Here is an 18,097-nt window from a genome sequence, read left to right as displayed (position 1 = left end):
CGACGAGCTCTTCGTCGACGGGCTCGACGTCGACGGGGTCTTCGTCGACGGAATCTTCGTCGACGGAATCTTCGTCGACGAGCTCTTCGTCGACGAGCTCTTCGTCGACGGGATCTTCGTCGACGATGGAATCTCGACGTCGACAGGCTTTTCAATGGCGGAATCGTCGACGGCGGTACAGCTGACTTCGTCGACGAGGACTTCGTCGACGACACCTCGACGGCGGGCTTCTTTGTGAGGATAGTAATCTTCGTAGACATAACAGGAGAGGTAAGTGCCGTCGTCATGAAGTTTTGTGTCAATGAAGAAGCAGACGAGGTGACAGAAACTGAAGATTGAGAGTAAGCCAAAGATTTTGAAAGGCTTTTACTCACAGTTTGTGTGGTAGTCTTGACTGTAGAATCCTGAGGAGAGAGCGCATCAGAAGTAGAATGATGCGATTTCTGACGCTTCTTCCCTTCGCTGGAAGAGCTGTCCTGCGATCTAGCTCTCTTGCTAGAAGTAGAGGCTTTGTCATCCTCCTCAGCCGAAGAGGATTTAAGCCACAAAAGCACTCTCGCCTCCCTATCCCTGAGAGTTTTTGTAGGGAAGGTGCGGCAAATCTTGCAATCTTTTGCCTCATGTTTAGGGTAGAGGCAGTAGATGCAGTCTACATGTTGATCATCAACATGGACTCTCTTCTTGGTGCAGGTCCTGCAGGACTTAAACAAAGCCTTCTTGTCTGACATGCTGAAGCAAGTTGAAAGAAAACTGAGAGGCACTAAGGGAGACTCCCTTCCACACGACGTGCGGTGAAAATCTGAGGAGAACTGGCTCTGCTGAGAGGGTTCTAGAAGGGTGCTGGTGTCTGATTGGTTGTTACCAAATTCTTGGTTCTTTTGGCATAATGAGGTCGATAGGCTGCTAAGATACAGGCTTTTGGCCTTTTCTTTGGGCCTACTACTACTACTAGCATTTTGGAACTACTTTTTTATTTACCGGGGACTCCCGCCTCGGCGACGGGGAATGATTCAGGCATGTGAATCTATGAAAGATACCCCAATACTGGATAACTGCCCCTATCCTGTCCCCTGCCCTGAAACTACAACTCAGCCCCCTAAAAAACTGACCCCAGCCTCCTCCCTGCACCCTAAAACAAGTCCTACCCCCTAAAACCTAACCCCACTTACCACAGCCCCACTGCCCCCTCAGCCTTAATACTGCCCCTTTCCTGTCCGCTGCCCTCTGCCCTAAAACTCCCGACCCCCCAGCCCTAAAACTAACCCGACCCCTCACCCCCAAAACTACCTCCAAGATTCTCCCAATTAGATGGTCTACTGCACCAAATAAGATATATCTCTGAGGCCTAACGCGTGCTAGGCATTCCTGAGGATGAATCTCACAGTGAGCCCAAGAAATTAGACTGCATCCTGGCTAGGCGCACCTTTGAGTGGCAGCGGTCGTCGAGACCACTGATGGGGTTGCGGACTGAACCCAGCATGATCGCACAGGAGTGGAAGGCAGTTCTGGACAAACTGTCAGAGGAGATAAGCAGTCAGGAGGCTGGCTTGCATGGATGACTGTTGGTGAGACATGACGGAGTGTCAACATACATGTCAAAGCTGCTGGCCCCAGTGAGATATGTTCAGGGGCGCTTAAAAGATAGGGGGTCACTTGCATTTTTGCAATGGGTGAAGGCCACACTCCATTTTGGGCAATGTCCACTGGACAGAACTGTTGCTGCCCATTATGAATGGATTTCTTGACAGGTATAAAGTTCTTCTTTTGTTTTGGGTTTTGTTCAGGGTATACACTCATACAAATGCACCTAGTCTTGCAACACAACCCACTCTTGCAGCTCTCCACAAACCCTAGAATGCCAACAGTGTGTTTTCTACCTGTTTTCCACCAGCCACACTCAGGGGGCCTCCGGGAAGACATGGCGGTATCTAATTCAATTTCATTGATATCAAAATAATCAGCCTCAATGTAAGAAGATTAAATAACCTGACCAAGAGGACTGCTAGCTTGTCCTTCCTGAAACAGAACAGGGGAAGATTTCTGTTTACTCCAAAAGACACATCTTTGGACAAACATTGGGCACAGATTGAAATCACGCTGATTCCCACAACGACACTTGTCATCTGTGTCTGCAAAGAGGGAGGGGGTAGCTTTATTACTTTCGCAAAATTTCTGAGGGGAAGTGATTTGGAAAATAGCTGAAATTAGAGGCAGGCTGGTGGCATACTATATTCAGCTACGTGGTCAATGCCTCACAATAGCGACTGTCTATGCCTCTAATGAGCACCAGGAACATTTTCTAACTGGTACTATCTCTGGGGTATTGCAAACTCTGGACGCCGCTATACTTGTGGGGTCGGCCTGAATTTGGCAATGAAAAATTATTGACAGGTCTAGCCAACTCTTTGGCCAGACAGGGGCCTTCTCTATCTGAGGCTTGGCCTGGTTGTGGGAGAGTCCTGGAAGATTTGTAGAGACTTACACACCCCAATCACAGGAACTACACCTTCTTCTCTGCTGCCCACAAAACACGCCATACGGATAGATCATTTTCTGGGCACATCTGCATTACAAGCAGAGGTTCGGAAAGTGCACACAGAACCCATGTTGCTGTCAGACCATGCCCCGTTGTCTACTGTCCTACGGGTGGATGGACAAAGCAGGGTCCTTGGATCATAGAGACTGAGAGGTAGCATCATCAAATAAAAAGATAGCATCTGCGCGGTCAATACATCTTTCTCTAATTACTTGCGGGATAACGACATGTCCGAGATCGTAGTGGACACACTTTGGGAAGCACTTGAGACAGTGATTGGGTGGAATTGATAGCTATGTCGGCTAACGATAATTAGACAATAGAAATGAGAGGAGCTGGACTGCATGGTGAGGAAACTAGAAGCCATTCACAAGTGCACCAGAGCCCCAAGGGTCTGACGTAAATTAGACACTGCATGTGCTCACCTCAAACGATTACATTTAGATAGGGCAGGATCTGCCCTACTTCTCCTCAAACACAAATCCTACATAATGGGCAATGCATGTGGCAAAAATGCTAGAGCGTAGGTTGCACACTAAAGTGAATTACAATAGAGTATGCACCATCTTAAATACAGAGAGGACAGAGGTCTCCGCAACACACAGATAGCTTCAATATTTCAGGACTTGTACCAGATCCTTTTCTCCTCCAAGGACCTGAATGACTGCATCATTCCTGCATATCTGGAAGAGGTGCAAGTGACTAAACTCACACTGGTCCAAACAGAAAACCCTGAAAAACCTATTATGGTAGACGAAGTGATCTCCACCATACCTAGGCTGAGACCTCTTAAATCTCCATGAGTACATGGCTTCACGACACTCTTCCGTAAATCTATCTATCGGATCCTAGCATCGGTCCGAGGCAGGCTCTTTAATTGATTTGCAGACTGTGAGGTATTTACTCGATCCATGCTAGAGGTACCCATCACAGTCCTTCCCAAGTCAGAGAAGAATAACCAGCGATGTAGCTCATACAGACCTATTTCCCAAGGTGCCTTTCTTCACCGTTAGCATTTGTTTTATCTATGGAGCCACTGGCCAAAGCATCTAGACCGATCCCAGCATTACAGGAGCACGATTTGGCGGAGAAACGCACAGCAGATGACGTTATTGTGGCATTAACAGACCCTCTTGCCTCATTGCCTGCTCTAATAAAAGAGTTGTATCACTGTGTGGGTGTTTCGGGCTTTAAAGTTAACTTACAGAAACCACAGGTCCTAAACCTAACAGTCGGCCAGACTCATCAGGCTCACTCATGAGCCCAATACGCAAGCATATGGGCAGAGACTCCCATCCCACATATAGATGCACAACTGTTCCCTACAGCCGCAGATACAGCCAAGATTCATTGTCACTTCCTTCTCAGACAAGTAAAATCACATGTATCCAGCTAGCGCCAGAACAGGCTCGCTGGGATAGTTAGAATTGCCGCCTTAAAAATGGCTATCCTTCCTAAAGTACTATTTGTGTTCTAATCCCCTCCACTGAACCCTCCTCACAACGCGTTACAGACACTGCAAACAGAAACTAACAGGTTATTTTGGGGCGGGAAGAGGCCCACAAGCACCGCAACTTGATTTATAGACCTACCAATGATGGAGGACTAGGAATGCCCGAATACACACAATACTATCAGACAGCACAACTCCAGCACATGGTGCAATGGGGCCGAGCAGAATCTGAAAAGTACTGGTGCTTCACTTGCTAGATTACACACACTTGGAAGGTCTCTTGGTTACCATGGAGGCATAGGGCATGAAGTCTGTACTCCACTCCTATAAATAGGACCACTCTGACAGTCTGGGACACTTGCTGCGAGTAAAAAGCTAATGTCATACCCATAGCCAATGAACCCTATTTTTGCTAATCCAGACTTTACACTAGTCCTCCAAACTGATTGCTTTGTGCATTGGCAAGTAGCAGGCTACAAAAGAATTGCCAGTATGTTCATTACAGAAGGGATCATTCCCTTTGACAGAGTACAACTTGAGTATGATGTCCTTGAGTCCAACCATTTGCAATAAATACAGATCAGGATTTGGGTGACACATCATTCCATTACACCACAAATAGACTGCTTACACCATTCGAGAAATGGAACTTCCTAAAGAACAAAGTCAGTCGCTTGATAACAGAGCTATACACTCCCTTACTACAGCCCCCCACCCCATAAGAGAAAAATACAGAAAAGAAACGATGGGAAACAGACCTGGAAAGGACAATTACACACAAGGAATGGAAAGACAGTCTCTAACGCAAAAGGCATACCGCACGCAACACGTCTAGTAAAGAAACTGCCACCAAGATTGTATCATACTGGTACTTGATTCCAGCCCGGGTGCAGAAATGGTATCCAAAGCAAAGCAAAGAATGCTGGTGGGGCCGCAGGGGTACTGGATCTCTGTTGCATTTGCTATGAAATTGTCCAAAACTGGGGGTGGGTTTTAGGTGATAGACAATTTTTTGATACACAGATTTTGCGCCTCCCAGTATATGTCATATTAGGTTTGCCTAACCCATTAATATATTCACTGAAGTCTTTAAAAGGCCGGCAAATGGCATTAGCTTTCGGAACGGCACACCAAGCTATCCTCTCCTTATGGGGCTCGGACAGAATTCCAGACTACACGGCACGGCTTAACAAATATGGCACTTATTGAGCATGGAAAAGCTCACCTTCACCGCAGAGCAGAACACAGAAAATTACCATCCTGGCCCCGTACATTAATCCTCTTTCATCTGAATTTAATGAGCTGACCTGCCCAACATTTCTTAAACTGTTACATCTGATTCTCCCTTCATAGGGAGATTTGGAGGACACTTGCTGATAGTGCGATACGGTGCGAGAGGACTGCGGTACAGAGGGTCAACAGCCTTGAGATCCCATGAGACGGAGATACTGCGGGGACACCTAAGGTATCTTTTTGAATGAGTGTAAAAGGGGTTGGCATCTGAGGGAGCAGGGTTGCTTTTAAGGTTTGGGTTCTTTAGTCTTCCTTTTGCGACAAAGGTAGCCAGACTTCGAATTGTAGGTGACAGAGCTGTGTGATTATCCTGTTTTCTCCATCAAATGTATTAAACATAATTGGGGAAAAAAATTACAGTCCTCAGGTGTATAAGTTTTGCCAACGCCCATCAAATTCCACTGTTGCATTTCTAGAGACTATTACCTGTGTCTGCCTCGTCTCCATTCATCCATATTGTTGTATATTTATGCCTTTGAGATGGTGTAAACATTTCATTTATTCTGCCTGTCATCTAAAAGTGGAATATTTGAATGTTTCTTTCACATTTCCAGGCCATCCCTCTGCTGGGTGTTTGAATGTTTCCCCCATGTCTTGCCCATTTGCGTACTATTTTATTCATATCTGAAAAGCATCTATCTTTATGGGGTACTCACTGCAAAAACAGCTTTATCTTGGTAGGTCTCTCTGAGAAGTGGCCTCCAAAACTGGACTCAGTAAGCCTTATGTGGCCTCGAGAACAGAATGTTCCCCCAACTGAGTGTAGTATTCCAGAAGTACCTATACTCCATGGAAGTGAGGCGTCCTCATCTGTTATTTGAAGTTGGAGCTTGCAATGTGCTGCATTTGCTTACCTGCACCTCTTCTGCAGGATTCGCAGGACAGGCGTGGTCTGTCTCAGGAGATGCATTCCAGCAGAGACTGTAGGAACAGAAGGGAGGATGAGAGAAGGACATCATAGAGGAAGGAGAGAAGAAACAAGTATACTGAACTGGGTCTCACACAGCTCTAGCAGTAGACTCTGCATTTCAATCAGTAGCAACATCCACACACAGCTTCTCCAAATGTGCCTCAAGTCTAATCTGCAGAGTCTTTGCTATTTCAATACAATGCACCTCAGTTCTAATCTGGGGCGACCCATTCTATTACAGTGCTGGGACCTACACATAAATCTACCAATGAAACAAAATCTAACCTTTCAATTACTACCCCCCACCTCCTATTAAGGAACAAAGACCTACAAGCAGTTCCACCAATGCACCTCAATTTTCACCTGCACCAACCCCTGTTGTTCATGTACTTATTCCCACACTGCACCTCAGGTCTGTGTTTTCCTGCACTCTTTCGTACAACTTCATGGGGCTTTGGGTTAATCAAGGTAGCAAGAGCCTTACCTAACCTTACCCCACCAGGGTCTTCGAGCGAGTGATGCAGGACAGAGGTCTGCTGGGCAGGGGTTGGTCAGGTGGCACACAGGGGCGGGACTTGAGGGTTGAAAGGCTTTAGGCATTTGGGGGGGTACAAGCTGGCTTCAGGGGCTCGGTAGAGTGTAAGTAGTAATTTGTGTAGTTTAGAGGTACTTAGTAGGCCAAGGAATACAGTGGACTTAGAGTTAGAGTAGTGATGGTATTTTTCAAGAGTAATGGCCAGCGAAAATGTTATTGAGGCTCTGCATTGTCTGCATTAAGTGAGGAGGGCCAACCTAATAAAGCCACGAGTGTTAGTAAACAAAAGATGATGTGCTGAAACTTTTCAGCCGCTCACCCCCACTCAAGAGATCTGGGTTTAATCTTTCGTTCTTTTGCTCACTATGCCACCCCAGTTTGGACCCAGCCATATGCAAATCAGTCTTGACCCTCATACAAGCCCTGACTATTGAGATTTATTATCAATGTCCCCTAGTGCTATGTATTACTGGAACAATTGACCTGTAATAGGTGGGAAAGGTTTTGATACGTGAATCTGAAGTACATATGTCACTACACCTCTCCTGTGTCTCTTACCTTTAAACTATCACTTTGAACCCAACACTCCCACCCTTCCTTGACCCACACTTGAGCACCTTTATTACAAATGCATTTTTGATGCTAGTAGGTAGAGCAACTGTGTTGCCTATTTAACAAGTGATTAATGCTTTGATATTTAATTGTATTAAATGCAGAGTATGCATAATTCACGTTGTGAATGTCATTGATTACAAACAAATGTGGTTACATTTGCTGCTACAGTGACCATTTGTCTAGTATACTGCAATTGTGACCCGTGTCTGGTAGCACTTCGGGTTACCATTGATACTCAACATTCTGTTTTCCAAAAGGCAGATATTGGAGCTCTGCTAGCCCCTGTGTGGCCGCAGAGGGTGTTGTCATATGTCGGCATTGAGATGGATGCTAGGCTGCCCGAAGAAAAGAAAGAGGACATTGTCACAGTTGCTGGATAACACGTTATCCAGAAGAAAGGCTACAATGATGGAGATACAAGTCTTGCTAGGACCCTTGAATTTCGCCTTTGAGTGAAGGCAGGGCGCACATTCTGCAGGTTAGGCTTGGCATCGATAAGCAAACAGTTGCCTCACCACAGAGTAAGGATCTTGGCTGGAGTTAAGGTCAATTTGCACTTTAGCAAGGTTTTCTTGGACAGATTTAATGGTATACCATTGCAAGGCATTCGGAGAGAGACGGAATTGTCTATTCAGATATTTTCAGATGCAGCGGGTGGGGGGTTGGCCTCTACTGACAAGGAAGGAGGTGTGCAGAGGAGCAGCCAGAGAGATGGAATCATGGAGGACGCCACTTCACATTCCTGGAAATGTTCCCTCTGGTGGTGGGGGTTGCCTTGTGGGGAAGCCTTTTCAAAACAGTAGAGTGTTCTTCAACAGGCAGTTCACAAGGGATGCTAAAGTTCCACAACTGTTAAGGGTGTTTGTACTTGGATGCTTGACTCTTCATGTGACATTTCGGGCGAGACACATCATTGGAGTCGACAATGACACTGGGGATGCTTTATCTCATTCGTCGTGAAGGAGATTCAGTGAGCTCATGCTGGAGGTGTACAGGGAGAAAACGTGCATGCCACTGGACCTCTGGGAAGCAGTAACTGCATATTGATGAATCTGACTGAAGGGTCGCTGGCACTAAGCGCGAGAAAGGCCTATCGGCAATCATGGCTCAAGTTTAGGAGAACACAGGAAGGACAGTAGTGGGGATGGGGAAGGTATAAACGATGTAGTTAAGTTCATTATGGCCATGACTGATGCACAAGTTACTTACCTTCGGTAATGATATATCTGTAAGAAACATTAGTTAGTTATAGATTCCTTACCTTAGAATTACCCCCAGGCGTCAGACTGGATCCGTAAAGTTTTTTCGGCAGCAGTACCTCTGCGCGTCGGAAGGAGGCGTCGGTCGGGCTCCGCGTCCATCGTCGGCATCGCCGAGATGACGTCGCGGCAACTACTTAGATGCCACCCTCACGCGCAGACGTAGTTCTTTCTTTTTCCGCGCCAGCCAGCGCAGATCCGGGTAGAGCGGTACCTCAGTCAATTTCCGAAAAAGTGCACAAGGGATGCCCGGTTTCAGGGCCTGCGGTTCCTGTAACCGACTGATGTCGGTGAAGGATCCCCATTGCGTGGGCCTCTTTTGCCTGGAGTGCGACCACGACCCCAAGTTGTGCGCAGACTGCCAGTCGATGGCACCGAAGGCTTTGCGGTAGCGGTCTCGAAAGCTGCTTGAACGCCGGTACTCGGCTACGCACTGTTCGAGGTCTCGGTCCAGAGGGAGGTCGAGGGACCTGTCGCGGAGCCACCACCATTCCGGTTCGAAATCATCGAAGTCTTCGCACTCGGGGTCGTGTAAGTCGAAGCATAAGAAGTCGTCGAAGAAGCATCGACGCTCTTCGACTTCTCGTCGGTCGGCCGATTCGACGAAGCACGCGGGTTGTGCCCCTCCCGTGGCTCTGCGCACGGAGCCCGAAGGGTCAACTCCGAGTATCCCTCCCTTTACGGGACCCGGAGCAACCCCCGCCCAGCTTCATATGTTCTACGAGGCGATGCATGCCATCTTTGGGTGGACCGACCCCGACGGCGCGACTTCAGGCCCCGCAGACTCAGTTGGGGGGCCTAGGTCTTAGCTGCCGACCCGGGCGCCGCAGGCCCCCCTTGGATCCAGGCCTGGATTCGGATCGGCGCCGGTTGACCTCGCTACACCTCCACCGCGTTCGACGCCGGTTGGCCCCCCCGGCCGGCGTCGACCCCTAAAGGGTTATCTCCAGGATCCAAGCTGGGAAGTCCGGGAGTGGCCTTTTCCAGGCAAATGTTTTGGGGATACGAGCAATCAGCGGGTGAATTCGGAAAAAGGATCCTGGATTGGTGGGTTAGAGGCAGGGGTGTTGGACAGAGAATACAGAGGCAGATTATGCTGGAATTGTTCAAAAAGACTGTTCTGTAGTTGGGTTCCATACTTCAGAGATTACAGGGGGGGCAAGCAATGGAGGGTTTTCGTGTGCTCAATGTGATGGCGCGATGGGACAGGCTAGACATGACTATTAAGAAAAGCAAAACAGATCAGAAGGGAATAGGACAGAGAGGGGCATTGCAGAAGCATCCAGTGGCAGACATCTGTCCGATAAGAGCGTGGAGAGCCTTGAAAAGAAGACTGGGAGTGGAGGGGTTTTGTATTTTGGCACAATGGTCCAAGTTGAAGAGTGGCCAGTTGAGGAAGAAATTGGGGAGACTGGGACTGTCGGGGGCGAAGTTTGGAATACATTCATTAAGAATGGGAATGACTAAAGATGCAGATAAATGGGTTCGCGGGACAGTCAGGGAAACTGGGTCATGGCAATCAGAGTGTTTTAAGAAGTATGTTCGCTCCGAGGTGGTGTTGCATTGATATGTTGCTTCTGTTGATGTTTTGTTTCAGTTGGTTCTTTGCAGGTTGTGTAGCTGGACTCAGAGAGGTTCCATATTGGTTTGGATATGTCGTCACTCCTCTATAAAATGGGCAGCATGACACACTTCATGGTAGGGATATGGCAGGCAGCTGGGTTTCGATAACATGAAGGTTCAGATAAAAAGGTTTAGTAAAGGGGAAATGCGGAGGAAGGAACTGTTGGCTACACTGAACAAGCCACAAAAAAGTTGAGGGCGTCCTGATGTGTTGATAATTCACCTAGGCAAGAACGATCTGGTAAAAAGGAAGGGCATGGGTTTGCTGAAGGAGATAAGAAGGGATCTGAAGGAACTACGGTTGTACTGGGCAAGACTGCCATAATGTGGAGAGAGTTGGTGCATAGACGGGAGTGGCAAGGTGCACACCAACAGAACGCTATTGAGAAGGCAGGTTGAAAGATTAACCAAGAGTTGTGGAATTTTTGCAGAGTGGAGAAGGTGGAAAGGATTGTGCATGAGGAGATCAGGTATCAGATAAAACAGTTCTTCAAAGACAATGGGGTGCATCTCAGAGACTGTGATGGAATTGTATTTTCTTCGGTTACGGGAAGGGCTAGAAAGGCTGATAATGAGAAGTTTTAAAGGTTGTGTTTTCCAAGTTGGCCAAGTTACCTGTAACTTGAAGAGGGTGGAGGGGCAGAAGAATTCCTTGATAGGATAGGAGTGGCAGTTTGTACTCCATAGGGAAGGATAGAAACAGTTTGTTTCACTGCAGTACGGGCAAATCAGCTCTAGCAGAGGGGGTTATTGTGTTTATAGTTATTTACAGGTAAAGAGATCATGTTGACCAGAAGAGTTTCAGAAAGACAAAGAGAAAAAGTGCACCTGGGGGAGTCAGTTCAGTAAAGACAGAGAATTGCAGTGGAGGGTCAGATGATGATCAGGAATAGCATGTACTAGTGAAGTTGTCAAGTTTAATTTGTCTGACCGTTGCCAAGGATTGTTAAGTGACAGGGTTGGATTGGGATCTAAAATTGGCCCGGGCACACCCCAAAAAAATGGCCCACATTTGCGTATTACCTTTCCGCAAAACACTGCTTCAGCGAAATTTTATGAAAAGAAAGGGGGTGTGAGGCATGTTTTATTAACTTCACTTTGATTTTTTTTTTTTATTGCACAGATTAGTTCACACTGCTGAGGCACACATGAATGCAAGTGAGACCACTTCTGCTCAGGCCCCCTGCCCCCGCTCAATCAGCATACATTAATGGGTCTGCCCAACGAGAGAACGGAAGTGATACCTCCGCCCATCTGCCTCTAGAAAGGCCACTCTGGCACCCACTAGACCGGTGGCGGCATCCTAACAGCACAGACAGCCCCAGGCTGCCCAAAAGAGCAGCCCACAGCTAGAACTCGGCTACCGGCCCTTCTGCCATGTAAAGGATGTGCCCGCGTTACCAATCCGACCCTATTAAGTGATATACACTTTTCGCATTAGTCAGCCGCGGCCGCTGCAGGTAAAGGCAGTGGGCCGGCTGGGGGGGATTTCGAGAATCTATCAGGAGGGTAGCACTGCCTGTTCCTGGCAGCGAACAACACACAGCTCTGCAGTGCACTTCAAACTAGAATTACAGAGCAATGGTATAGCAAGGGTGGCACAGGCATCAGTGCAAGCATGTAAATGGGCCCACTGATTGCAGAGTAGAAAAATACAGCATTTCTCAGGTTTCCTAATGCCTCTGGGCGCAGGTGCCACTCCACCTAATGTACCACTGATAGCTATGCTGTTCCTGCAGAGAGCCCAATGTCCTGAATTTCTGTGGCAAGAAGCCAAGATTCATCTTTGAAGGCATGCTATAAATACATGCAGCTTCACCCTCTCTGGTTTTTACACCCTGTGCTGTTAGCAGTCACCCCTGGCACCACCGTCCATTCCCTATGAACCACAGACCTGGGGTTATTTTATGTGATCTAAACTTCAGGCACACCTTTACAGTAACTTTAAAAAAAAACATTTTATTGGATTTCAGTGTTTCAACTGACCTTACAAAACCAAAGAACTAAACTTCTGATTCATTACATAGTACGTAGAACGTGAGGTCAATTTGTATACATACACTGCGTCCGTATGCACCTGCCCGTCTTGTTCTTATCCCAGTTCTCCTTCTTGGGTTTTTCAAATCAGATCAACAAAACGCAGCCACTGTCCCCATATTTTCTTGCATTTCCTTGGACATCCCTATGTTTCATAAAAAGTTCTCTCTGCCTCACACATCAATCCATATTTGCACACCACGTCTCAACCCTGAGTGCCGCAATGTCTCTCCTTGGCACAGCAAGTCCCAAATTCCATGACAATTTTAAATATTCGGTGTCCCCAAGCCTCAAGGACTGCAGTTCTGCACTCCATTAGTTCAATGACGTCCATATTGAATTCAAAAACCTATCCAGTTTAGGACATAACGAAATAGCGGGATAAAGGGAGTCCGTAGATTGCATCTCCTGGGTCATCTGCCATCATCTGCAAGAACCAACCTAAAGAGGGATGCACATTTTTAATACACTCTTATGTAGGATTTTCTTTACTGTAAATCTCAACTTAAATTCTAGGCGGCACTCCCTTGAGGTTTCGTTCTTGGTCACCACTCTCGCCTCAAATTATCTTGTGCTAATGCGGATGATAAAAAGCAAACCACGCCAATCTCAGCCTTTAAACATAATTTTTCCACTCCCCAGCAAACTGTCGAACACATGAGAAACCAAACCTTCCTCTACATGTCAATACCAAGGACCACCTAAAGCCCATACCAAAAGCACATGTAGCCCAGGACCAGCAAAAGAAAAAAGACAGCCAGCGCTAATAGTGTCGTCAAGATGGCTGCGGATTCACCAAGCAATCGGAGAAATGAACAGACACTATAAGACATTTAAATTGTCAGAGTACCCTTGTGCAGTATACAGGGAATAGTGTGCATAAGAAATTGTGACGCGAAAAGGTTAACTAGCTTAGGCAGTCTTGATGAGTGAAAATGCATGCAGAAAACCCATGCACCACGCTGAGATAGCAGATGATACTTAATTTTGCTATTTCTAATAGACAAAACTATATGTGCTGCCAATGTGCTGTGTTTACTGTACCAGGCCATGGCATGTGGCTCAAGGGAGGCATACCATTGAGGTTATGCTGACCCCAAACGAGCCTGGGAGTAGCTTAAAGGCCATGGGAGGATAACTGATTGGTACCAGTGTGAGAAAGGTGCATGATGCAGCTGGCAAGAGTCGGGAGGATCCTGGGTTAGCGAAAACACTCATAAGACCATAAGAACAGAATTGACGGAGGTCTTGGGCTGAGAGGTTCCTCTGGCTCCTACACGTACTCAATTGGGCATCACTGATGGACTGGACGGTAGCAGAGCCGAAAAGCTTTTTCTTAACACGGCCTTGGTGGTAGCAAAGAGGGATATCGCTGCCCATTGGCTGACGGCTACCGCACCAACATTGGCGCGTTGGCACAGGGGGGTGGACTGGTGTGCCGCCTAGGAACGACCTCTTTATGTGGCCAGGGGATGCCCTGGGAAATTTCGCAGAATGTGGGGGAAGTGGGTGGGAGTGATAGAATTTTAAGGTGGGTCGGTTGGGTCTACAGAATGCCTCTGGAGATGTGGGCCTTTGATTTGCATGTACGTCACTTTTTGTATCAATTCTCATGCGATGTAATTCTGAATGGTGCTGTTTGTTTGGTTACATTGAAAACTCAATAAAATTGATTATCAAAAAAAAAAAGACCATAAGAACAACGGGTACAGTAAAGGAACATGATGTTGTGCATGGGTGCCAATCCCTCGAGGAAGCTCACAGATGAAGTTGTGCAGATTTGCCATCGCCCACAGCGACTGTCCCTGTTCCACCGTTTCCAGAGAGGGGCCAGTGTGGCTTCCCGGTGCTAACTGATAAAGTTGAGTTATCCAGCGGCGAAGGGTCGTGTTCTCCTGCTTTATCTTGATTTACAGAATTATTATTGTGCCTTTGGTTTAGTGCATTGCAATTGATTCAAGTTTTGCTGTCATCGTGCTAACATTGCACAATATATATACATGTAACAGGTCTGCTACTATTTAGCTAGCCATTGTGTTTGTTAAAGTCGTATTGTATCAACTACGTGTGTGTTGCTCCTTACTCAGTGTCTTTGCTGAGTTGTATTTGATTGATTTTGCTTGGGTTGGTTACCAGCAAACAGTCCAACACAACCCTACATGAAGTGCAGAAGCCAAGGCAAGTACTGTTGCTCCCAGTTGCCCGTACTATGTGTACCACACACCCAGAAGCCCTTGGCCACTAGTCTAACCACTACTGGCCAAACTTTAGTTTATCTCTGAAAGGAGATATTCTCCCACCAAACCCACAAAATTCTACATCAACAGTAATTCAGGAAACTACTTGGGTGGGCCCTAACTCTTTAGTGAGCAGTCTACTATATACAAGATTTGCCAGAAAAAAAGTAGCAATCATACGCAACAGCATTGCAGATCAAAGTTCTCCTGGCAATCTCCAGAATAAGAATCAATGACATAACATATACATGTCATGGCTGATCTCTTCCCAGACGACTATAAGATACTACAAAAATCAGGAGCAAGGACAGGGACGTTGTGTTGTAGAGTACATAATGGCCACCAATGTGGTCACTTCAGAAACTCTAGGTGCAGAGTACGTCCTTCCAATATCTACTGAGTGAATGTTTCACTAGCTCAGCATTTACTTTCCTATGTAATATGAAAGTGTCAATAGTCAAACTCTCGATCACGCCCTTACAATCTCCATGCTTCCGTCTAAGTGGTCATCTTCGATTTAGAATAGTATATGTCCTGTCTATGTGTGCTTTTATCACTTGAACATCAGGGCTGAAGACGTATCAAACTGGTCCCCCAAGAATCATTAAAGACCTCGACAATATCTACACTAATAACCAAACCACTCACATGTTCACAGCCTTGATATCCTATTGCCCTAGAACCTCAATCTCAGAATCTGTCTACATGACACTGTCATGGACAAAACATGTCTTCATGAACTTTGCAACTGAAGCCGAGTTCCACATTAAACCAAAACACATGAGAGAATCAACGTGCTTCCATTTTTAGATGTATGTTAAATAAGTCACTGGGAAAGTTTTGCACAAGTGCTTCAAGTTCTCATTTCCTGATCTATTTGGCTCATCTGAGAGTCCCACCCACATTAAACATCACTTCAATGTTGCCCATGATCAGAATCACCCTTCACTGCCCCAAAACCCTGCACCTCTAAAAGGCATATGTACTCTGGTCCACAAAGAAGCTCCAGACGCGAAACTACAAGGCAGAATACTGGAGCAGAAAAGAAAACCCAACCTACTGGTTTTCACTGCGCACACAGGATTCATACCATCATAGCATAAACCAATACTGGCAAAGCCAGTAGGCACCGCCTATGTGAGTGCAATTTGGCTATGGCAATTACTTTTAGCCATGTTGTACACCAGTGTGGCTGCTGTTCAGCAAAGCTAAACGTTAGTGGGGTGGAGCTGGTGGTGGGGTGTAGTGGGGTAGATTGGGGTAGACTGGAGTGGGGTAGAGTGGAGCAGGTTAGATTGGGGTACAATGGATTGGGGTAGGGTGTGTTAGAGTTGAGTATTTTTGGATAGATTTGGGTAGATTGAAGTGGGGTGGATTGGACTGGGGTAAAGTGGAATGGGGTAGATTGGAGTTTTGTGTAGTAGACTGGGGTAGAATGGAGTGAAGTATGGTGGAAAGGAGTGGGATAGATTGAAGCACAGTAGATTGGAGTGGTGTAAATTGGAGTGGGGTCGTTGGGGTAGGTTGGAATGGAGTGAGAGCGGAGTGGGGTACACTGAGGTGGAGTGAATTCGACTGGGGTGGAGTGGGTGGATTGGGGTGGAGTGGAGTAGGGTAGAGTGGAGTAGATTGGAGTGGGGTAGATTAGGGCAGAGTGGAACTGTGTGGGGTAGAGTGGAGTAGATTGTAATGGGGTAGACTGATGTGGAGTGTGGTAGATTGAATTGGAATGAGTAGACTAGAGTGGAGTGGGGTAGACTGGAGAGGATTGGGGTAGATTGGAATGGAGTGGAGCTGTGGCTGTTAAGCTACATCGTTGCAGGGCTCGAAAAATCCACTCCCTATGGCGAGCTAGATTTAGTCAGGACGAGCTATTTTTGGGGCCTACTAGTCCGTTCTGGCAAGCTGACAACAGGTGTTCTGCTTGCTCACAAGTGAATGAGCAATAAAGATGCCTCTAAATCTTGTTATCTTGTCACAATTTTTCAGCTTGCAAAGGCAGAGTTCAAAAGTCAGTTTTTCTTCCTACATTGACTTTTCTTCCTGTGACCGAAGTTAGAGGATTTTGTAAAGTGACAATTGCGCTGTGCAAAGCAGGAGAAATCAAAGGCTGTAAGATTTCAGGTTTTTTTTCTAACACAACACTGAAATAGCTAATAAGTGAACTGTTCAAACATTTCAAATATAGTTCACTAGTTATGAAGACACATTTTTGTAACTCTTATAGGATTAAATCAGAACACTTTACTTGATGATGTGCAAACTTTAAATATGTTTGCTGAAACCCAATTTCTAAACATTGATTATGCGCTATATAGTTTTAATCAGTAAAACTACATGTTAGTGGGAAAGTTTTGTGGCCATTTCAATAGAAAATGGGCTATCTGTAAATGACAGTGCACTACCACATCATGCTTTACTAATATATTTATGAAAAGTGTGTTTTTAAAAATGAACTGGGGAATATTCCTGCTCCTGCCCAGATGGCAATACTATTAGTGAACTAAGAGGCAAGCCAGAGATCATGTGTAACCTATATGTGGACTCGATTCTTATTATACATGGAGCAAACGTTTAGTCTAGGAAATAAAAAGAGTTGTTTTGTACAGCAGAAATAGTGTACTTGCATATTTGAAGGTGCTCTTTATAGTGATAATGAAGAAAAAGGCAGTTCCATAAGACAAAATATTTGCCTAGGATCAAACAATTTGAGGCCAATTCTCTAGTAAAGTACATTATAGTTAGGTTTAGTAGATTATTCAAGTTACTAGACCTGCTGGTCTAGCAACATTGTAATGATTGTTCTAGCCCTGTCTTGCACCTAAGTGCATACGAATATATGGCACCTGAAAGTGCTTTCGGTGGAACACATATGAGAAGGACTTGGGGACAGGTTTTAAGGAGAAACCAAGTAGTTCCTGTGCTGCATAAAACTAAAACACTTTAACAGACACATACTTTGTATGCACCAAGAAGAGGTAGAATTCATATAAGACTGAGGACATACGTGTTAAGGATAAATGGGTTAACTGCAGTGCTGCCCAAAATTGAGGCACTTTAAGAAACCACATACTTTATGTCTGAAAAGGCTCAAATGTGTCCAAAATGTTTATGTTGCTTAGTGGCAGCCTAGCCTGAAACATTTGACTGAACTGCTTGTCTCGAGAGACTACGAGTCCAGTGTCAGGCTAGTGTATAAAAATTTTTTTTTTTTTAAATCCGATTGGCCGCTCTCTGCTCGTCCTACCAGTGTGTTACCCCAAAGCATTGTGGTCCATGAAGTAGCGTCGGCGGGTACGCCTATGCCAAAAGTTTAAAATGAAAATGAGTGTCGCGTTAGCCATCCCTGGACACGTGTTTCGAGGTAGTTGCCTCTTGTCAGCAGGGAGTGGGTATGTGTGTGGGGTTGCTGCGAAGGCTGCCAAAAAATATTCTCAGGTAAAGTACCACTCAAAGCGCGCAGGTGCGTAGCCAAGGGCTCGTCAGCCCCACCGGCTCGAGGGAGCCTGAATATAAACAAAAATCCGATTGGCCGCACTCTGCTCGTCCTACCAGCGTGTTACCCCAAAGCATTGTGGTCCATGAAGTAGCGTCGGCGG

General features: G+C 46.2%; 1 protein-coding gene across 2 annotated transcripts in view; it reads right to left on the bottom strand.

Annotated features, from left to right (window-relative positions):
* The window catches only part of SUOX (sulfite oxidase), a 302,493-nt gene that overhangs the window by 195,085 nt on the left and 89,311 nt on the right, over positions 1-18,097 (bottom strand). For both annotated transcript variants that reach the window (XM_085600279.1, XM_085600280.1), the window contains exon 2: positions 6,137-6,203. In XM_085600279.1, coding sequence (XP_085456405.1) covers positions 6,137-6,192 — 56 coding nt within the window. In that variant the 5' untranslated portion in view covers positions 6,193-6,203. The remainder of the gene's footprint in view (positions 1-6,136; positions 6,204-18,097) is intronic.

Source organism: Triturus cristatus, chromosome 4_2 (genome assembly GCF_964204655.1).
Source record: "Triturus cristatus chromosome 4_2, aTriCri1.1, whole genome shotgun sequence".
Classification (NCBI taxonomy): Eukaryota; Metazoa; Chordata; class Amphibia; order Caudata; family Salamandridae; genus Triturus; species Triturus cristatus.
The sequence above is the reverse complement of the archived record's forward strand: the minus strand, read 5'-3'. Positions and strand labels throughout refer to the sequence as shown.